At 41.7% G+C, this 23,103-nt stretch overlaps 1 protein-coding gene and 1 long non-coding RNA gene across 7 annotated transcripts; one reads left to right on the top strand and one right to left on the bottom strand.

Moving 5' to 3' along the window:
* The first annotated feature begins 555 nt into the window (after nucleotides 1-555).
* Nucleotides 556-22,428, top strand: LOC116688044 (calmodulin-binding transcription activator 1). 6 transcript variants are annotated; one of them, XM_032513822.1, is made up of 18 exons: nucleotides 556-623; nucleotides 2,574-2,727; nucleotides 3,992-5,847; nucleotides 6,900-7,026; nucleotides 7,564-7,698; nucleotides 11,184-11,332; nucleotides 12,108-12,292; nucleotides 12,374-12,452; nucleotides 12,542-12,809; nucleotides 13,810-14,342; nucleotides 15,642-15,790; nucleotides 15,901-16,144; nucleotides 16,361-16,429; nucleotides 16,947-17,092; nucleotides 17,214-17,285; nucleotides 17,432-17,462; nucleotides 17,975-18,046; nucleotides 18,210-18,399. In XM_032513822.1, exons 2-17 carry the CDS (start codon nucleotides 2,724-2,726, stop codon nucleotides 18,005-18,007), a joined length of 4,080 nt encoding a protein of 1,359 aa, XP_032369713.1. In that variant the 5' UTR covers nucleotides 556-623; nucleotides 2,574-2,723; the 3' UTR covers nucleotides 18,008-18,046; nucleotides 18,210-18,399. The 6 variants fall into 6 exon arrangements, with proteins under 6 accessions (XP_032369713.1, XP_032369710.1, XP_032369714.1 ...); XM_032513819.1 differs by lacking the exon at nucleotides 17,432-17,462 and having other exon boundaries at nucleotides 17,217-17,285; nucleotides 18,210-22,428; XM_032513823.1 differs by having other exon boundaries at nucleotides 17,217-17,285; nucleotides 17,975-22,428.
* On the bottom strand, nucleotides 6,434-7,692 carry LOC116688047 (uncharacterized). Its single transcript, XR_004331690.1, has 2 exons — nucleotides 7,551-7,692; nucleotides 6,434-7,035 (listed from the first exon to the last, which is right to left on the bottom strand). It is a non-coding gene; the product is annotated as an uncharacterized LOC116688047 (long non-coding RNA).
* Nucleotides 22,429-23,103: the final 675 nt, after the last annotated feature.

Raw genomic sequence — 23,103 nt, 5'->3', positions numbered from 1 at the left:
GTCTATTTTCACACTCACACATAGACATACACTATTTTGTATGCATAAGCATCCTCTGCTGGATTGAGTCCATACTGAACTTCCTCTTCATCTTGTCCACTTGACACACACTATGCCTTCCTCGCTTTCTCCTACTCTTCTTTGTCCTATTCACTGTTACTGATCTCTGTTGCAGTGTCTGTGAGCTGATGACAGTGAGCCTTTTTGTGAATTCCATGTGGGTTATGTCTAGTCTTGCTGAGGCAGTAAATTTCACAATCTCTTGTGCTGTAATTGTCAACATCAGATGTATGGTATTTTAGAAAAGACACGCGCACAGCATGTTTGCAATTTAGTTTTAACACCGCAATCAATACAGCCTAAGTGGGTATAACCTAAGTTCTCCTCTCCTGTTCTCTCATTTACTGTCCTCTCCTCCTTTTTCACTTTTTTGTCTTGCTTCTCCCTTTTCCTTTTCCTCGTTTGCCCCTGCAATCTCCTCTCCTCTCCTCCCTCTCCTCTCCTCTCCTCTCCTCTCCTCTCCTCTCCTCTCCTCTCCTCCCTCTCTCTAGTGTCTGTATGGCTGCTACGTCCACTCCTCCATCATCCCCACCTTCCATCGTAGATGTTATTGGCTGCTGCAGGTAGCCCACCCCCCTTCCCCACCTTACCTTTTTTCACACATTTATACACATATAAACAATATTTCAACTGCATTTATAGTTTGGTGATAATGTGTTATTAGTTGTCATATATGGTAGCATACTTTTGTCATTTCAGGTCTTTACCCCTGACATTATGGCCATCTTGTAACGTTTATCCCAGCTAAGTTGAGGCTTTATTAACCATTATTTCTACACAGAACTGGGCCCCCATAATATATATTACCACTGTTAAGCAAAGTTCTGTCTATTAAATTGTTTATTTCTAAAACAGAACACTAAGCTAAACCATAAACCGGCAATAAGCACCATCCTCTTCTAAATTAATGAGGCAACAGTGAAAATACTATCACAAAGCTGGGCTCATAATAAAACTGGATGTTGTTTGGCTGAGTGGACAATCATACACAGTTAGACCACTAGAATATATTTAAGAATATGCCTGGCCTATAGGTCTTGCATAATGATAACATACAGTGCAGAATAATAAAACATATTTCTTTGCCAGAAGTTGACTGAGACTTCCAGAGCACAGTGTGTTATTGGAAGCCTGACTCTCGATACTTATCATGAGCATCAATAACTCTGCTCTCTGTGTGGCAAGAAAACACCCTGGAGCTACAAACAACACGCAACATGCTCACACCAACACACACATGCACAGGTGTCCCCTGTGTATAAAGTAGGTTGTTTTTCATAGAGATGTTGGACTCACTCTACTGCTCATGTGAAAGACAACAGCAAGCAGGACACACAAACACACACACACACACTTATGTCTCTCCCCTATAATCGCCATGCAAGATGTGGTCACCAGGACCTCATCATCTTCAGATGACAGGTTACATGATGAATCTTAAAAACGTCTGCATACATTTACACTGACTCTCTCTGTTCATTTCAAAAACTATTGAATACCCAGCAATGTCCATTTAAAATATGGAAATACATAAATATTTATGTATTCTTTGGCCGAATTTCCTGCATAATTTGTCACATGAAATTTACAAGGACATTCTTGCTACCGGCTGTAAATTGAATATGCCCTTACCCAATATATTTTGTTTTTCAGCATGACCAACTAGATAACTCGAATTATGAAGGAAAATTCTTCTTGCTTTAACTTCAAAGTGTCATTTTCTGCACTTTGCACAGATATCAAAACAGAGAATTAGTGGATATTATCATAAATCAGTTTGTGAGTGGTGTTGCATTGCACAGTGTGGTGCTGTAGCAGCCCACTGTGCCATCCTCTTTTGGAATGAAAAGTGTTTCACCTCAGCAGGTCCTCCCCCTCACCTAAGTCTGTCTACTGAATCTTTCATCAAGAGGAGCTTCTCTCCCTCTCCTCTCTCTCAAACACAAACACACTCACAGAAATACACACAAACACACACACACACAGGTGCACGTGAATGCACCTGTTGAATCATGCATGAGGTAGAAATTCCATAGGTCTGCTGAGGGCCTACAGTATAGTTAGAACTATTCTGAAACACTCACTCCTTCTGTTCCCCTCTCTCTCTCTCTCTCTCTCTCTCTCTCTCTATATATATATAATATATATAATATATATATATATATATATATATATAATATATAGCAACGCACATACACACAAACACACATGTAGGCACATCCTCTGCAGGGTCTAAGAGAGAGAGTGATGAGTGGGCTTGAGCTGTTAAATCTTTTATGTGCAGGTGAAAGAATCCTATCTGACACACTATGTCCAACCTCCTCCCCGACCTCCACGTTCTCTCCCGCTTCCCTTCTCCATTTCCCCTCCCTCTCTAAATAGACTTTTTTGTTGTATTCTCTCCCTCCCATACATTGGTAAGAATATGACAATAAATTAATGAATAAAGGCCATGTTAAACTAACACCATGCGCGTGCATGCATCTGTGTGTGTGTTTTTCCCTGTGCTGTAGAACCCAGACATTGTGTTGGTGCACTACCTAAATGTGCCAGCAGTGGACGATAGCGGCAAGCCATGCGGCCCTGTCCTCTGCTCCATCAACACAGACAGGAAGGAGTGGGCCAAGTGGAGCAAGGAGGAGCTCATTGGGCAACTCAAACCCATGTGTGAGTTAACTTTACCACAATTTCAGCACTCTCCTCCTTTATACGCTCATGTTTCACCCCTCACACTTTATTCTAAACCTGGGGATGAGTAAATATAAACACCACCTGTCACTGTGTAGGAAGTCTCGAAATTAATCTGAAGGAAACCACTGTGGTACATCTAAAAAACTGACTTGCTTTTTAGGCTTTGTAAACAACTGGGCAACAGAATGGGGCACAGTCTGGAGTTGTGCCATTACTTATCAGAAGAGACAACAAGTGATTTCAGCAGTTTAGGGGAGATGAAATGAAAATTTCTCTCTTGCATCAAGAAAAAATATCTAATCTTGTCAGTGTTAATTAATCGCAAACATCTTATTGATATATTGGTGAAGGTAAAGATAAATCAGTACGCCAAAATGCAACACGATACATTCAGTACATATGTACATGCCAGACAAATATAGATGGTATAGATTTAGATTTGTTGTTTTTGATGGTTCTGACAGTCAGCGCCATGCTGCCACCTAGAGGCCGATACACATTTCACCCAAGAAAGCGAGGGATAGGGGGAAAGAAGACTGAGGTGCCGGAAATATCCAGCATGTATTATTCATAAATGAGCATCAGAGAGTAGATAACTCCAGTAAACGCACAAACACACACACACACATACACACACACACACACACACACACACACATTCACACTAACCTAATTTCAACCCTCTTGTGATCTTGTTTGGAAGGGCAAATAAGGACAGCTGCCCAAAACTAAGTATCTTGTTGACTTAAGTAGCACCTCAATTTTCACTCTCCCCACTGAATCATATTTCTTCTTGCTCTTCGACCTTCCTTAATTTGCTCACACAAAACAGCTCTCTGCTATTTTTCCTTTCCTAACACTTCTCTCTTGATCACTGACTTGATCCGTCTGTGTTCATTTTATGGTCATTAGGTCTCTGACACTTAAGCTGTTTGGTATTTGTTATTTCTTTCGGAAAATGCATCAGCTAAATCCCAAAGATATAAATGCAGACATCTTATTTAGAAACTGGAAACATGGACCTCAGATGTTAGAATTGAAACGTCTTGCAACAAAAGCATACTGCACATTTTGTATAGACAGTATGTATTTAAAGTGTACATTCTGAACACTGGAGGGCGCCATTACACACTTTCAGAAGTTTGTGAAGTAATGCTGTCACTAAAAAGAGTGTCCTGAACAAATAAAAGGACAGAAAATAAAGTGTCTTTAATGTTTGTTTGAATGTCTTATTTGACAGGTGCTGGAAGCAGCCTGCATCAGAAATGTTCCAGTGTCAAGCAGCGCATCATCTCATCCAAGCAGGAGTCAGGGGCAGCAGCAGGAGGTGGAGCTGCAACGGGTATGGCTGTAGTGGCAGGCCAGAGAGCTGAGGAAGCAGATGGCACAGAGGTCCAGAACAGCGATGTGTCAGAGGGCCAGACAGAGCCCAGTCCTGGAGGGGGCAGGAGCAGAGCGGGTGGCGGAGAAAGGAGGAATGGCAGAATAACCAAGCCCTCCCTACTCCCACAGAGCAGCATGGAAGTGTCCTCCTCTACTTCCACCAACCAGGTGGAGGTCCCTGACACCACCCAGAGCTCCCCATTGTCAATCACCAGCGACATGGCAGATAGCCCTGCTCTCGCCATTGGGGCTGGCATGTCACAGAGCACAGCTGTGTTCATGTCTGAGGTCACTACGCTGACTGGTGATTCGGTTTACTCTGCTGGTCACACCCACCTGCTGGCATCCACCCATGAGAGCACCACCACTGGCATCCTGTTGGCTGTTGCCCCTGAAAACCAGAGGTTTGCGTCATTCCCTGGAGGCATTGGCTTAGGGGAGGGAGGAGAGTTGGTTCTATCTAGCTCTCTAGACTCTGGTGGAGGAGTCAGCCTTCCTGAGACCACCATGACTTTTGACCCTGATTGCTTCCTCAACAATCCCAAGCAAGGCCAGACGTATGGAGGAGGTGGAGGGAAGGCTGAGGGATGTAACGGGGATGATGGAGGACTCCACTGTTCCTCTAACAACTTTGTCTACAACCCAGCTCTTGTCAACAACATCAAGACCGAACCTACACCCCTGGAGCCACCGCTGGCCGCTCAGAGCAGCTATGTGGGAGAAGGGACAGGCCTCAGCCCCAGCACCACCCTGGAGCAGATGGACTTCAGTGCTGTGATGTCATCAGCCTGTGTCCAGAGTCTGACCCAGCCTGCGCACCACCCCTCCCCTGGCCTCTTTCTCCAGGCTTCCCCCCAGACAAGCCAGCCCTCCCAGCTACAGACCAATGGTGCAGAGGCGACCCAGGAATCAGGCGAGGCCCAAGCGTACATCGGCCTGCCCACAGTGCCAACAGACACTCCAGTTGCCAATGGAGACCCACATACACATCTCCACCAAGCCAGCCCGGACCAGCAGGGCCTTTGTGGAAGGAACGGACATGGAGCAGCGGTGGGCTCTTTTCCTCTAACACCGCAAGATACGACTGCCGACCAGTCAGGCAGCAGGGGACATCGAGAAGTCTTAGACAAGACTTCTGAGAATGGAGGAGAGTTGCTACTCAAGCCTGGGGATTCTCACGAGGCCTACACGAGTGTTGACACCGAGCACTACCTGCAACCCACAGATGACAATGGAGGAGGAGAGGAGGGTGGGGGAGGTGGTCGAGCAGGGGGAAGAGGGGAAAATGAGATTCTCTGTAATGGTGTAAGCTTGTCCGGGGCCAGCAGTTCAGTGGTGGCCAGTCCTCAGTCAATAGCTGCTGGTGCAAGCATTGAGGGGACGCTTTACAGTTCTCCTCTACCTCAACAGGGTGGGGGGGTGTCAGCTACAACAACCGGGGCCATCAGTCTGGAAGGCTTTGAGGCTTCCTTTGGAAGCCAGTTCTCTGATCTCATCAATGATTTCATCTCAGTTGAGGGATCTGGAGGTGGGGTGGGGGCGGCTGTGACTGGGGTTCTGATGCCCCAGGAGGGGGCAGCTGGAGAGGGGCAGGGCACAGGAGCAGGCCACCTGCAGGGCTCAGAGGTGGAGCAGGGAGCTATGGGACTGCTCCAGGAGACTGGGAGGCTGTTTGGTGTGACAGACTACTCCCCAGAGTGGTCTTATCCAGAGGTTAGTAAGCCCTACATGATTATCATTCATTATTTATTAATCATTGCTCCCTACAGGAAAATCAGACCCTCCTACACATGATTGACGGTGGGCTTGTACTGATGTTAAACGCTAAAATCACGCTCAGCACAATTTGTACTAAGACTGCCAGCCTGGCTGTGTGGTCATTGAGGAGTCAGACTCAGCTGATTGGATTTTGATGAAATTTCAATATTACACTGATTACCCTGATTGGCTTCATTAATTTACCCATGTACCACTTATAATATCTCAGACAGCAGTCAATCAATCATGATGAAACTTGTGGAAACATGGCATCTTACCATCATCATTTTCAAAAGACAATTTGTCAAAAATACCTTTATTAACTCACCGTATCTCCAACATTTGCACATATAGATCAATTGCAACTTTCTTCCATGATGTTACATCACACTCATTAATCCACAGTTTAGGGTATATATATATATATATATTAGAATTAACTAAAATGCCACAAAAGAAACTAGCCAATGTGGATAATGGCTTTAAAATCAACAACAAAACATTTTTTGTTGTATACTTACTTCATGACTGAACATTTTTGGGGGCACAATGTGTTGTTTATGTTTTATTTTTAGCTACACTTGAAAAAACACTTAGCAGTGTTGTTCACATGGTTCAAACATCTTGGATGTAAGGAGCAGCACAGCCTCAAGGAGCTGCCAGCAGGCCGTTAAGACTCTTAGATTTGTCAAAAAAATAACCCATAAATAAGCAAAAGTATAACCACTTGGGGGCCATTCATAATTTTTATCAGTTTAAATTAATATAATAGAAAACTAAAATGTAGGCCACTGTGTCTCTGAGGTATGTTTTTGCAACAGATGGAATCAGGATATTTGGTAGAAACACAGAAAGGTATTCTGTGCACACACACATTTGCATACACATGCTACACTATGCATACATTATTATTATTATTATTATCTTAGTAAAGTATGCATGCATGATTTGTCCTATTTTCACACAGACTGTGTGATATTAGACTGAAGACTGTTTGTGTGCGGCAGGGTGGAGTGAAGGTGCTGATCACAGGTCCGTGGTTGGAGTCAGGCAGTGAGTACAGCTGTCTCTTTGACCACATCAGTGTCCCTGCTGCCCTTATACAGCCCGGGGTGCTGCGCTGCTACTGCCCAGGTAACACACCTGTGTATGCACACATGTTTACACAACAAACATACTCCTTCAACATAGAAAAACACTTTCCTTTTTTGTTAAATGTAAATCCAACCCCAAACGTCACCCCACTAAGCAGTTTCTAGCTAAAAAGATTTTCTACAGCATGCAAAGAAAGAGTCTAACATTCTCGACTGCACACCCTTTTCAGGAGATGCAGTCCCTTTTACACAAAAAAAGATGAGAACAATACAAAAAGGCACATTTTAAGGAGGGACCATAGGGAGGGCCACTGTCTGGCAGGAACGCAATAAACGTAGCACTACTTGGAAATGTTTTTTGGGTGGTATAATAAAGGATACATGAGTCAAATCCTGCTACATTAAGTGTGATCAGGGCAAAAACTGCAAGGCAAACAGTTTCTTGCAGGCAAACATGGGCAAAGCAAAGATGTTCACGGTGTATAATAGTTAACATACTGTCCTGAATTTATTCTTTGATAAGAGTTTGGTCTCAGCATACGGTCACTCCTATTAATTCCTTACCTGATATTTCCAGCCCATGACACAGGTTTGGTGATGCTGCAGGTAGCTATGGGTGGTGAGGTCATCTCTTCCTCTGTGGTTTTTGAATACAAGGCGCGTGACCTTCCTGCCCTGCCATCTTCTCAGCATGACTGGTTGTCCCTTGATGGTGAGAGCATGTATTTGTTTTTTGACCACACAGGGACAGTTACACACTTATTGTCTTTTTTTTTACTCAATGAGGAGCATAAACCATAAACAAAATGAGACTTACGTACGTACGTAACTGCTTCATTGTGTGCCTGGAGCGCTGCATGCTTGCATTTTGTTTTTAAAATACTGTATGTTTATGTACTTGACTGACTGTATTGTTTTTACTCAGAAAACCCCTAAATTATCATACAAAATACATAATTTATTATTATTTATTTCATTTGTGTGTGTGTGTGTGTGTGTGTGTGTGTGTGTGTGTGTGTGTGTGTGTGTGTGTGTGTGTGTGTGTGTGTGTTGCACCTTTTATCGTCACAGTCCCCAGTCCCCAGTTTGTCTTGTTGGACTATAAAATAATGTATTATGGAATCTATTTTGAGTGTTTGCATGTTGGAGAGCAATCTGAATTATTTCGTTTTTGTATGTTGCCCTAGTGAGATTTTAATTATACTGAATCAAATTAAAACATTCTGTAAGATGTTAGAGGACAATTACATGTTCTTTGAGTCAGCTCTGGGGGATTGGTTGCATATATCTGCACAGCACCCGGGGCGGGTTTTTCTGTGCAAATATATCTCCTGATGCAACTGCGGCTTTGAAGCACACGGGTCTCCTCAGCGAGGCATGTCCTGGGTTACTCTGTGTTCATCGCCCCCGTCTCTGGGTTGCGCAATGCGGCAATGCGGCTCTACAGTCACAGCAGGCTGACTGTTTGCTGGAGTGAAGGGCAAGGACATCATGGCACAATCGCGGTCCCCTTGACGGTCAAAAGGTTGGACACCACTGGCAGTGTGCCGTTCAGCCTCAAACACGCTATCTATAGGCTCTGCCTTTAACTTTTAACGATGATAACAAGCCCTGAACGTGCGCTCTAGTCCTTTGTGTGCCCTCAAATCAAATGCAGACTACATCAAAGGCTCACTGCCTCTAAGAAAGAGACAGAGATAAATAATTTTAAGCAAATATGCGTCAGCGCAAGACTTTGTCACATGTCATTGCTCCAGTTTAGTTTGTGTGCAGTCTATTGTTGTAGGCTACCGATGACGAACGAGCCTCCTGCAGCTCAGAGTCTGGCGGGCGGATTTGAAGCGTGTCTGCCACTAAAACAACGTGGAGACTCTCTCTCTCTCTCTTCCTCCCTCTCTCTCGCTCTCTCTCTCTCTCTCTCCCCCTCTCTCGCTCTCTCTCTGTCTCTCTCGCTCTCTCTCCCTCCCTCTGTCTCTCTCTCGCCTTCCCTCTCGCTCTCGCTCTCTCTCTACTCTTGGTTGTGTTTTGCTCGATCGGAGTAGCAATGTGTGTGTCGCACACTTCAAACTAACGGGGTTGAGCAGAAGCGGGAACAAAGAGAGCAGCAGATAGAGAGAGGTTCGCTGTTGGGGTTCGTACCTTGTTTGATTTTAAACTGATGTTAACTTAAAAAACGCGCCCTTTTATTGGCTTATATGATGTTTTATAGCTGGGTTAAGTTTTTTGTTATGATGCTGTAGATGTGTGTGCCTATTAAAATTTCGGCTTCATATCTGTAAAGCCTACTTGTGTATAACGTTTCAGTTAAAACCTTTGTAGTACATGTGGTGCCCAGCATCTGCCACTTAAGACAAAGGGACGAAAGAAAGTCTACATTGTTTTCGAGATGTTTGAACTAAAAGGCGCACGATATCATGCTTGTTTTATGTTGCATTACAAGCTTGTTTAGCCTCATGTTAACCTGTTCCCTTTCAGCACCACCAGAAGTGGACAGCTCCACTGAACTCTATAACAACAAATGAAGGGGGGCTAATGTGGCTCCTGTAGAGGCCCAGATAAGAACAGGCCTGCTATAGGAACAGACATATGGGAATGTTGTCGGTCACACAAAGTTTAAATGTTAATGTTGTAGATGTTCAAGTTTACTACTGAAAGTTTCTCTGCATGGATCCTGTGCCAAAACATGTGTGTTTGATTAATACTCTTATTCCATTAACTTCAACTAAAGAACAGAATTTGTTTGAATTCTGCTTTAACAGAACAGAAAGGTGTCCAAAGCTGGTCAGTAAATCCACAGGTACCCACTACAACTACAAGTAATCATTACACAAACTTTGAAAAGCCACTTATTGGTATTCAAGAACAGGAATAAAAGTGATCTGTAATCCTTTATAGAAGCTGGAGTGCCACCAGAGTACTTATGCCGTTTTTACTGGTCAAGAATAATCCATTTACTTATTTTAAAACAGTGAATAAAATAACGATTAAATTTGCATTTAAATTATGTGGTTTAAAAGCTATTAGTCGAGATATGATTGCATGCTATTGATATAAATAAATTAATGATTCGTTTTAAATTAAATCCTAAATTACTTTGAAAGGACTTTCCAGTGGCTTTTCTTTTATGCCTCTGTATCCTTCATAACATGAGCCGTGCAGCATCTAAGCATGATTGGCAGGTAGATAAGTGAATTATAAAATGGAAAATTACATTAAGATAGTAAGTAATTTAAGTTAAATAAAAAAATAAAAATGAAAGCCTGTTTGAAAGACATTTTACAAACATTTAAAATTCAACAATTCACTTCTCAATTACTGAGGGTTGTTGAATGACTATTAAATCCCTATTTAATTGGCTAATTTCAATGAATATTTGTCTGTTAATTAAGTTATTACAATTAACCACAAGAACATCCTCATAGCAGATGCCAATTTGTGTAGTCTTCTCAATCATCCTTTTCTGTTTTGAAATACATGTCTGCAAGCATTTATGTGACCCAAAATCTACAGTAGTTTTCCTTTTTGTGTTTTTATGCATCTGTATTTGTCTGTGTGTGTGTGTGCGTGTGCGTGCGTGTGTGTGTGCGTGCGTGTGTTTTCAGTTATGGTGGGTGAAGACAGCTGCTTGTTATGTGTTTGGCAGCTGAAATAGTGGAGTGTTTTGCTCTGTATTTTTTTTTAAAGCTGTTTTTGCAGAAAACTCTGCTCTTCTTCTGATTGGCAGTGGAGTGGAAAGGGTGGAGCCTTAGCCTCTGTGTCACTCCTATGGCTCCACCCTTTCAGCTCAGTCTGTGAAATGCAGACAGAAAGAAAGAAAATAGAAGTGAAATGAGAGGAGAGAAAAATAGAGCGACTGAGTGAGACAGCAGCAGGTGGGATGAGATAATGTGCACTGCAGCAAAACTGCAGCAGCTCTGAAACAAAGGCTCACACTCACACAGCCAAAAAAAAATGTAATGTTAGATGTACACTCTTTCACAGATACACACAGTTTTTTTTGGTTCCCAACCTCCCATTGTTGATGATTTATTGCACTGCAGTTCTGATTTATTCTTCAGTATTGAGCCCCTCAAAGTAGAACCCCTCTCCCTAAGATGCTCTACGTAGGATTTACTAAAACATGTTATTGTTTGGTTAAATGCAACAAACAAGTAGCCAATGCTTACAGCTCTATGTGTCCTACCTTCACTCCTGTAGATACGCAGTTTAGGATGTCCATCCTGGAGCGTCTGGAGCAGATGGAACAGAGAATGGCTGAGATAACCAATCAGAACTCCAGCTCAGAAACCATGGCAACCAAGGGTGGAGGAGTGGAGGGAGGAGGAGCCACTGATCAGCAGTCTCAAGTAAGGCAGAAAATATGGGATTTAGCTCGGGTGAAATCTTTCTTTTCAGCTATTCAAATCAATTCAATTCCATTTTATTTATAGTATCAAATCATAACAAGAGTTATCTCAAGACATACATTACAGATAGAGTAGGTCTAGACCACACTATAATTTACAAAGACCCAACAATTCCACTAATTCCTTAGCTATATAATCTGAAACCGTATCAAGTGAGCAGGACAAGTAACATCATGTTTATTAAGTCAAGTCTTTAAAAGCGGGTTTGAGTTAAATTTGATGACTGCATGATGATGGTCTAATGGTTCAAATGTTTACAGAAGATCAGGTCTTTCCATTTTTCTAAAACATACATCAGTTACACCAGTTTAATCAATAATAGCAAGACATATACAACATGATGCAATCAAGTACAAAATCCATTCTGTGGTGTTTTTCATAATTTTTATAAAAACTTAGCATACATAAAAAAATTTAAAAAACACAATAATCTAGCATTTGTTTCAGGGCTATTGCACTAGATTTCATTACATTGCAAAGGTGCTTTTTTAGGTCACCCCCCTGAAAGTGTTAATTCTCTGACTTCATTACAGCCTTAGCATATTATGTACGCTACCCTCTAGCTCTCAAGGAGTCAGAAGCTCTGCAATTTGTTAAACATAAGACTCTTTCTTGGTAAAAACTAACCTTTGTGACAGCTTGAAAAACATTTAAAATCAGCTAAAATGTTGTACATAAAAGCCCTGGAAAACCTTTTTGTTCTTTAATCTTTCAGATTTCTACCGATCAGGGTTCCTTCGAGGGTCGTGTTGTGGTGGTGTGTGAGAAGATGATGTCTCAGCCATGCTGGGCTTCATCTAATCAGCTCGTCCACAGTAAGAACTCCAGAGGAATGACCTTACTGCATCTGGCTGCAGCTCAGGGCTATGCAGGGCTCATTCAATCACTTATTCGCTGGCGGTGAGTAACACACAAACATGACACATCATTGTGAACGCAAAGACTGTAAGTTAATATTCGCTTTTGTTGTCTTGTCTGCAGCACAAAGCATGCCGACAGCATTGACCTTGAGCTCGAGGTGGATCCTCTCAACGTAGATCACTTCTCCTGTACTCCATTGGTGAGTGATCCCTATTTCTGAATGGTGTTCTGAGTGTGTCATTATTTCCATGTCTGTGTGTGATGTGTGTTTTCCTTTGGACTCTTCAGATGTGGGCATGTGCTCTGGGCCACACTGAGGCAGCATTGGTGCTTTACCAGTGGGATCCAAGAGCACTGGTTATTCCTGATTCGCTGGGGCGCTTGCCGCTCAACATCGCACGATCTCGGGGCCACACTCGATTGGCTGAGCTCTTAGAGCAGCTGCAACAGACTCCTCAGGCTCAGGGCCACACTGCTGACACTTGGATGGACAGATGGAGAGGAGAGTCACAGACCAGTAGAATAAGCAACAGCCCTACCCCAAACCCAAATTCAGGTGGGAAAGCCTGCTACTTTTTGGTTTATCGTCTATTCACCCAAAACACAAAACAAATTCCCACTTAGCCCTAGTGACATTTAACCAGACTGGTGGTTACAGTTTTATTTGCACAGCTAGCCTGACTCTGTATAAAAGTAAGAAAATCCACCTACCATGACCCCTAAAGCTCATTAATTAATACTGTATATCTTGTTTGTTTAAACTGATGTGTAAAAACAACAATTTTACATTTAACTGGGGTTATGTGCCAGATGATTTCTTGGCTGGGAGCAGTAAATTCCTGTCTCAGCTGTTTGCCTGTTTCCAGGCTGTTGGGTTTTGCTACATACTCCGGGGCTCGAATGTTTGGGCACCCCAGGTAAAAATTTGTATCAATGTGCATAAAAAAGTCAAAAAAATATAGAGAAATGTCCAAAAGGCATTAAATGACAGATTAGACATACGTATGCATGCTATAAACTCTGCAGGGTGCCCAAACTTTTGCAGACGCCATTTTTTTGTTTTCTGTTATTTTGAAAGTGTAAATGATGGGAATAAAATCTAACTTTTTGTGACATATTATACGAATGTCTAATCTGCTATTTGATGCCTTTTGGAGATTTTTCCATCTTTTCTTGGCTTCTTTATGCACATTATACAAAGTTTTACCTGGGGTGCCAAAACATTCTAGCCCCACTGTATGCGCTAGATAGACACGATAGTGGTATCAATCTTCTCATCTAAGTCTGGGCAAGAAAGCAAATAAGTGTGTTTTCCAAAATGTCAAACTATTGCTTTGAAAGATGTCTTTCCAGTTACTCAGGATATTCCATAGACCACCATGTGGACAATCTGAAATTGAAAACTGAAAATGACCATTGTTAGCTATTTCTAGGTGTAAGTGGTGCAAGATTGTATGTGTTCAGGGTGAACTGACCTATAATAAGTATGCCTATCCAGCATGATCGGAATCTATTTTGCCACTTGCTCTTATTTTTTTAATCATTTTTTCCCCCAGAGCTTAGGAGAGCCAGGACAGAGAACCAGCCAGACAACCATAACCCGAGCTGGAGCCAAACAGGACACCGAGCCCAACAGGGAACCCAGGGAGAACAGGGAGGCCCACCCCCAGCCAAGAGACTCAAACCCAGCCCCGACACCCAGCAACAGCTAGCTAACTCAACCCCTGGGCCCAACACCCTCACCTCCCTCCTCAACTCATCCCCCAGTCCTAACCCCCAACGCTCTCTCCTCCCAAACACCCTTCAAACTCAACCCTCCAACCTCAGCTGTCACAACGCACCTCCTGTCAGTTCCAGCCCGAACCGCCCTCAGCTCCCCAGCACTCCATTCTCCCACCTGCAGGCCAGGATAGGGGGGTCTGGAGGGGGCACCAGGTGGAGTCTGAGACAGACTCTGGGGCAGCGTGGCCTAGCCAGGAGGATTCTAGGAAAAGAACGACTGGCCATTCACCTGCGCCAAAGAGTGTTATCAGACAGGGGAGAGGAGACAGAGCTGTTGACCTATCAGGATAACACAGAGGACTTGCAGGTAGGGGCAGCGGATTGTGAGGCGCAGTTTTGATCTCGTTCCCTTAACCAAAACTGAACTTTTTGTACTTTATGTACGGACAATGTCTACTGCTTGCTTGCATGTTTGCCATGTTTGTGATCAAATACTTGAAACAATACATTAAAAAATCTATGAAAACAACTCTTCCCCAAACTTTGACCCTCCGTGTGAATAAGGGAAAACTACCATGATACCTCATTAGGTTCAAACAATTACAAAACCTCAGGAAGGGCCCAAGAGGGTAAGATTAAATAGTGACAACAATCTTGAACATAAACAGGATACACGGATAATGAGTGAAGATTGGGATTTTACATGACATCTACTGTCCTCCTTTGTCTGCATTGCATTTGTCATCATAAGAAGTCCACCTGTTGCAGAGGCATTCGTGCTATCGTCACTACTCAGTTACTCCCACAAAAGCAGGCACACACTATTACAAATGAAGTGCACTTACAAGAAAGCAAAAAAGGGCATATTTTTCACTGGCAAGAACAAGAACCTAGTACTAACTAATTAAACCTTGCATTAAAAGGAATCATTTTAGTATATTTAAAACACTGAGCTTGGCCAAATAAAAATAATAACAAAAAGGTTATTAGTTTGGATTTAGCCATTTGTAGTGCTTGTCTATTTAATCACAACTAGAAATATGCTTCAAAGAAAGGGATTGCAATAATAAAAGCTCTGATGCCTTCAGTTTTTTTCACCATTAAGATAATTAGCCACCAGTGGAAGATATCTGGATGCATATTCTATTTTGCAATGAAATCTGATTTTTTTAAAAAGGACGGACAGTGAAAGCCCATCCAACTGTTCAAGGTACACTGATGTCACATCTAGCATGACAAGGGGGGCTTGCAAAGAGAGGATAGAATATGTATTTAATGATTAAACCTTGTTGGTTTAGTCAAGACTCTGGTCGGTCCAAAACATATGACTGTTTTACCAGAGTCTCTCTATGACCTAAACATATGTAATGTATACAGCATGTGCTTACAGGGACAACCACAGAACAGAAAGCTTCAAAAGTAGTGATGATCAAGTGATGATGCATAGACATTAAGGTTCATTTCAGGAATTTAAGAGAAACATGAATTTTTTTTCCCCTAAGTACAAAAAGCAGTTGCTTCATTAAAACATTATGTACACAGAGTTTCATCATATATTCAGTTCATTTGTATAGGCATGAAAATAAATGCCAAAAATAAAAAATAATTTTTAAAGACAGCAGTAGTTAGAAATATGTATGTAACGCCTGCTCTGCTTGTCTTGCAGATGGACATTACGATGCTAGCAGATCACATCTTGGAGGCTTCAACTGGAAGGCTTAAGCAGGAGGCCATGGAGACTGAAACAGACTCTGGGAAGGTGGGGATCAGCAGTGATGTCAGGTTACTGTCTGGTTATCTTGGTGAGGTGGAGAGGTAAGTCAAAGAATTCCTGTCACCACATTTACATGACATAACTTGTCATCAAATAGTGTAAAGGTCTTTTTTACAATGAACATTTTGCTCTGTTCTCTGCTTTTCTCCAGGTTTCTAAACTCCAGGCCTCAGACTCCTTGCCCCAAACCAAACTGTCTCTCAGGGCCTGAGGATCAGCAGAGTCCTCAGGCTAAGCAAGCCCTTTCCTCCCCCTCTGACTGGACCTCCTTCCTCTGTGCAGCTATGAAAGAAGAGAGGTTGAAAACCGACTCCTGTATATCCATGACTGAGGCAGAACATGGGGAGCTCTATGAGACCATCAGGCATGCTCTGCACTCCCTCAGAAAACACAAGGTATACATGGTATACCTTTTCAAAATCACAAAGTTTACCCCTGAGATTGTAAAATAATCTGATGTATTTTGTCACTATGTTGTTTTTTAATCCTTGTTCTGGCATTTGTTCAACTTATTTTCTTCTCTATTTCTATCTTTCATGAATCACAATAACTTGAGGTGACCATGAGCCATTTAATATATATGATGTTTATACAAACTCTTAATGTCCAAGGGTCCCATTCAGGAACAACGCAAAGAGATTGCAGCAGTGATTCAGCGCTGCTATAAAAGATACAGGCAGGTAAGAGTTAACAGCACACAGCTAGCATCAGCCTTCTACTTGCTTTTATGTCAAGCTGACCGAGAGTTAAGTACTGAATTGGATATACAGAAATAATAGGATTAACAGATGAGCTCCCTTCATACATTTGGGCTAAAATGAAACATGAATTAATGAAGACGTACAGTACGGCTTAGTCATGTCATTCACTGTGCCTTTACATTGAAGTTTAACACAGCACCAAAGTTCACATCATGAATTGTGTTGATTGTAGGTTTTATTCACACTCAAGTCAGTATAATCACACGTTATTGTTTTTGCTTGAGACAGCTAGACATGATCTATAATGGACATTTATTAATAAAACTATTAAGTATGCAAGTTGTGATCAGTCAGAGGTTGTGATTTGAGTTTGCAGAGGGAAACAGATATAGCCATAACATTATTTAAATCGTTATCAGAATAATTTTTAAAATTCAACATTAAAAAGGTTGTGATGGAAGGGTTTACAACACGCTGCTTCTGTCTTCTCTTTCAGTATGCACTTTATAAGAGGATGACCCTGGCAGCCATCCTGATCCAGAGTCGTTTCCGGAGTTTCCATGAGCAGAGGAAGTTCCAACAGAGTCGTAGAGCAGCGGTCCTCATCCAGCAATACTACCGCTCCTATAGACACTCCCTTGGGTACTTCACTCTCTCTCTCTCACACACACACACACACACAAACACACACACACACACACACACGCACAAAGGTCATAATTATGCAGAAAGATTTGTCTTACTCCTATGTCTTCGCCTACAGCAGCCTTCTCACGAAAAAACAGAACCAGGCTGCTCGCAAGATCCTGAGATTCCTGCTACGATGCCGCCACAGGTGAGGCATAAAACTCCTCACACACCCTCCAACACCACTGTACACACATCCAAACACGTTACCTACACACTCTTACAGCCCACTGCCACACATGCGCTCTCTACATTGGTGCTAATAGTTGGTGTTGTTTTACTGTTCCTGTGAAGCCCCTTGATGGACCATAGGCCTCTGAAACGGGTGAGTTTTCTCTCTCTCTCTTCTCTTTTCCCCTCTCTCTTGGTGGCTGATGCCTGTTTGCATGTCAGCAAGGAAGGGGGAGAGGAGATCCTGGATTATCATACTTCCCTCTTGCGCTCTCTTCTTCCCTGTCTATCTGCCTGTCTCTCCCTTTCTTTCTCTCTGGCGCTCTCCGACGTCTGCTGAATGATGTTGGTACTTCTGCATGATTGAAAGATAGATAGAGAAGTGATTCTTGCATAGAGTCTTCATGGGGCATGTTCTTACTAAAATGACTAGGGGACTTTAAGTGTCTTGCTTGGCCTGCCAGTCTTTTTTCTGTGCCTTGATGTGTGGGAAGGTTATATGATGGAATGTGTGTGTGTGTGTGCGTGTGCGTGTGCGTGTGGGTGAGTTGCTCTGAGTATGGCCTTTGGAAATAAAAGTGGAAAGAAAAACTCATGCACAATTACAAACACACACACACAAATCTGTCCTTAAGCATGTCTCTAATGTGTGTGTTTTTTCCCCAGGGCCAGAGAGCAGGGAAAGGCCAGGGGTCCTGAGAGCCCACCGTCAGAACCCACACACAGCCCCCTCAGCCTGTGAGCAATCTATAAACCCTCCCCGTCCTCCATCTTCTCCTTTTTCCTTTCTTCCATCCTCCCGAAAACTCCTTATCTTTTCCATTCCCCAACCCCTTCTCCTGCCCTTTCCATTCCTCTCCTCCCTCCTTCTGTCTCACCCTTTCTCCCCTCTTCTCTCAAGAGGGAAAAAACTCTTCCCAGACAGACTGAGGACAGGAAAGGTGTCCATCATGGCAGCTCAGACAGACAGAGCCCAGGGACCTGGCTCTGCCCACAGCACTGATCCTCCTCCACAGTTTCACTGGGAGGCCATCACATTAACCTCATGGCATTCTTTGCACTCTTCATGGGTATGTTTCTTTGCAAGAGCAAGTTGATAAGTCAGACGGGAGAACACAAGGAAGCGCCTGAAGACGACGTCCTGGCATTAATGGCAACGTCTGGACGTGCTCCGGTGACCAGCTGGCTCAAGATAAAGGCTACTTTGACATGCAGAAAATATACAAAACATTTTGCGTTTTGTATCTAAACAGTAATCCATGAAAGAATAAGAAAACATAAACCAAAAAACTCTCCTCTATGTTGCATTTGCATGCAAGGTTTTTCCGCTTATTCCTCCTCTCCATCATCCTGAAGATCTATAGTGGCAAATCATTCTGCTGATTCAGTATTTCACAACCAACCACTCTGACTCACAGGCTTACAAACCTATTAATCAGTCACCCGATCAAAAGGGGAGGAACTGCACTTGAATGTAAGAGGGGCATTGTTAGATAAGGGTTAGGGTCTGAATAACGATGTCTTAATTTGTTACATGGACTTTGTATGGAGTCGTTCTCAGAGGCAGCACTTTGCTCGCCTGACGTGGTGTGTCCGTGTTTGTTCAATTCAATGCATGTATTTGAGCTACAAGCTCCTGCATGCTTGCCAAACTGCTTTAGTGTTGTTTCTTTTGTATTTCTATGTGAAGTTGTGTCTCACTTACGTCCTCATCAACTTATCCTTGCCCTGTGTAATGTGAACTGTGTAAGGAAAAATTACTCATTTTGGGTGCTTTTTTTACTTTATTTATTTAAGGGTCTAATTTATTTAATTGGCTCAAGAGTGGTTCAGCTTGAGACTAGTCCCCCCCCCCTTGTGTGGTAAAATATGACATGTTCCAATGGTTAAATGTCTCTGTTAGTTTGTTCTTTGCGTGAACCTCTAAATCCTAACTGTGGTTTTGAGGAGAGAGTCACATACCATTGCCTTGACTTCTTCTTGACTCTGAGAGGTCTCTATGCTTGCTCTGTAAAGGACATGGGTCCTATACCTGCCCCTATACGGGGCATTGGTCCCCATATCAGCCCATATGGGCGATCAAATCCATATTTTGGACTATTGCATATTCCTGTATATAAACTGACGAGGTAAGGGGATACGCGGACCCTGAAACTTTTTCATAAGAGGACTGTATTTAAGATTATAAATTATTTTACTCCCATAATGAGAACTTAAGACAGAGACCTGGGTACACAGGATGGCTGTATTGCTTGTAAATAATGTAGATATTGCAAACGGAGTAATGTGCATGAGATTTAAGACAAAGAAAAAGAAAAAAGAACATGTTAGTGGCTATGGACTGTGAGAGGATTTTAACGGCTTCACATTAAGAGTATCCAGTATAAGTGTTACTGAAAAGAACATTTTGTTAAAGCATGCAACTGAAAAATCTAATGTTAGAATTATAAGTGGGAAAACAAAGTTAGCTGAAACAATGATCTTTCAGACAAAACATATACACTTTGTGCTTTTGTTTCTTGGCTAGCAAAAATGAAACCCTTTTTGCCAGTAGTGCCAATTATTATGAATGCTATATTTCCTAACAATATGTTATGTTTGGGAAACCAACACCCAAAAGATAGCAGTAAAATCCACAGAGGCAACACACACAGAGACAATAAACAATAGAAGAGATTTAGTACTAGCTCAACCATAGACAAGTTCTGAGGTAGACGATGATGATGCAAGTATGAAAATGATGATAATGGTGATAAAGATGATGATGGCTGTTTTAATATGAATGCAATGAATGGTGACCCAAAACGGAAGAGGGTGCTACATTCTTTACAATATGGTTGTGCTTCAGCAACATACTAGCTTTTATTAAGACCATTAATCACACCTACAGCGGATCCAGCCCGGCCTCCAGTCAAAGCTTTCCATCTTCAAACAGAATGTCTCTTCCCCCTGCTTTTTACATATCATTTGATAAATTTTTATTTTCTCCTCATTGTCACTGCCATTATGATACGACGTCGGCTTTAGACTTCTGGAAAGCTCTGTTTAGAAAGTGCCTGCTCAATAACAGAAAAGTGCAAGCTAATATCAGGAAATATCTATTGTATGTCCTCCAAACGGTTGCCAGTTAGTTGTTTATTTTCCTAAATTGTGTGTTAAAAATGAACTTGACAGTGTTAAACTTGATCCGAGTCTAAGTTAAAAGCTCGTATTTGTCAGTGGTATGAATGAATGCTCATGGCCTGATCGATGCTATGTGTTGCTTTATGAGACAAACCAGTAATTACCACTTTATGCCCCACTTGTGTGTCAGTTGTGCAGTAAAAGAACAAGAAAACCATAGAATTCAGCCTCTGTGAATGAAAGGCACTGTCACAAGTCTATTCAAGGTTCCAGTGTTGCTGTTGGGAGAAAGATGCGTTCTCTAGCACTTTGTCTGTCTTTCCTTAAAAAAATGTTCTTGCAGCATTTAAATGAAAGCACAACCCAACAGTTTTCCAGAGGACAAAATATCTGTCACTTTTTTTCTTTCTTTTTCACTCACGTTCTCTCTCTCTCTCTCTCACACACACACACACACACACACACAGACCCACACACACACACGTCAATATATACATACAGTACACAAATGTACACAGACACAAAAAATGCCACACTCTTTCTCTCTGTGCTTATGTCTTTGGGAACAATTAAATCTCTCCCTTAGATTTTACTCAGGGTTAAAGAACAGGGAGATGGTATGTGGAGTGTGATGCTCGCCGACACAGAGTTGTACCGCTACTGGTGACTGTGTATATTGTATGCATATATGTATGTGTACATATTTGTGTAGGTTAAGTATCCGCCAGTTGTTCATTCACTAATCGAGTATCTAAAAATTTTGAAATCATTTTCTTGATTGACACACTCCTTCTGAGTCTCATTTTGTGAAGCAGCAAATGTGATGTTTGTTTCATCCAAGGTGTGTTTGCATCACTTTTTCTACAGGAAAAAAAATCTCCAAATCCCATATTTTATAGGATTCTGTTTGATTATAAACTAAATTTAAAGCAAGTAATGAGTACTATTTCTATTTCTATAGTTGCTCTTGTTTTAAACGCACAAGATTCTTGATACAAGTACTTCTTAAATAAAAATAAGTAATGGCCATGTATCACCTCAATTTTCTTAATTATAAAAAGTTGTAAGAGATAGTATATTTAAAGATTTACAATTGGACTATCTCTATGATATGTTTCACGTTTCCTCAATTTTTATGACACTGAGAGACAGCCATGATTAGGATCGCCCCATTAGGAGATTCATGTTACAATATCACTTGAGCATCCTCTTAAACTGCCCCTCCTCTCACATCAGCACAACTCAAGTAACAAAGAACACTGCTTTAGACTCATATATATACACACACACAGACAAATATACAGTACACACACTCCAACATCCAAATGCTAGTGCTTATCAACACACACACAGAGAATAAACTCTCATACAAATTAAACTACACACAGATTGCAGATAATCCATCAATATGTCCATGTTTTTGGAGAGGACGGTGACTGTAAAAAAGTATGTAGAGTAGAAAAAGTTTAAAAAAAATACAATAAAGAAATATTGCCATAGTTAACAGCTGGTAGACACGCGCAGAGATGGCCTCTGTTTTTATAAGTCCGCCTACAAATGAATGGTATAACCTTTCAGGCCTTGTTTTGAGAGGGCGTGGCCAAACACCACATTGCATGCTAGAATGGTAGACCCTTATAGATAATCTATGGCAAGACCTCTCCTTGCCTTCCTTTTCTTTTACCCTGTCTTCCCCCCCTCCCCCCTCTCTCATTTCCTGCTGCATTCCCACCTTGCCTGCTGTTGTGTTCTCCATGCCTATCTCAGTCTGTCATTTTTCTTTTCTTTTTTGTAGCCTAGTTTTTTCTTTGTTTGTTTTACAAACGTGCATGCCCAAGCATCACTAAATTGTTGATGTTTTTAAAAGAATATTTTGTTGCTGAGGCCATGCAAAGTGTTTTGAATATTGCCCTTATATGTGGAAAATGTCTTCTGAATGCTTTACATAATTTCTGCTGTAAAATGAAATCAGAATAAAAAGAAAATTTGCACTTTAACTTATTTTTTTTCCTGATATTTATTTCTCCCATGGTTCATAAAGAGAAAGTTGTAAGTCTCTGTTTACTCGTGCTTTTCTTATTTCATCATCTGAACATAATACTGGGTCATTTGTATTTCTACCCCTCCTGAATCCACTCTGAAAAGTCCTTTATAATATGTTAATTTTTTATTTAGTATTTCCTCTAATCATTTACAGACACGCATGGGATTTTAAAGCGATTGGTTGATAATACTGCATTATTTTACTGGTTTGCAGGCCTCTTTCCAGTTTTGTGGAAATCCTTCTTTGTCCCATACTTTATTATATATTTTAAGTAAGATATCTTTAGATGTTTCACTAAGATGATTTATCATCACTTTGCTTGGTGGGGACATCCTTGTTGAGCATGATTCAGTTCTCTCTTTACAAGTGGAATACTTGATCATCACCCTCATGCACGTTGTGTGTTAAACTGTTATTGCATTAACATCTCTACAGCAAATAACCTTTCCCTCTAAGCAAGTGCATCCAGTATTTACAATCAAAACCTTTTACAAGGATCATAACAGTTAAATATGATCCTCCACAACTGTACTTTCCTCTATCTCTGTTGATTTTAACACAACCTTAAACACTAAAAGCAAGTTTCTAGAGTAGTTAATTTTCTCTGATTCTTCAGTTGTTTATCTTC

This window comes from Etheostoma spectabile, chromosome 4 (genome assembly GCF_008692095.1).
Source record: "Etheostoma spectabile isolate EspeVRDwgs_2016 chromosome 4, UIUC_Espe_1.0, whole genome shotgun sequence".
Taxonomy (NCBI): Eukaryota; Metazoa; Chordata; class Actinopteri; order Perciformes; family Percidae; genus Etheostoma; species Etheostoma spectabile.
This window is presented reverse-complemented; position numbering and strand designations above follow the sequence as displayed.

Coding starts and splice junctions, on each gene's coding strand:
- LOC116688044 (XM_032513818.1), top strand. Junction 15,791..15,900: donor TATCTTGGTGAGGTGGAGAG/GTAAGTCAAAGA, acceptor GCTTTTCTCCAG/GTTTCTAAACTCCAGGCCTC. Junction 16,145..16,360: donor ACTCCCTCAGAAAACACAAG/GTATACATGGTA, acceptor TTAATGTCCAAG/GGTCCCATTCAGGAACAACG.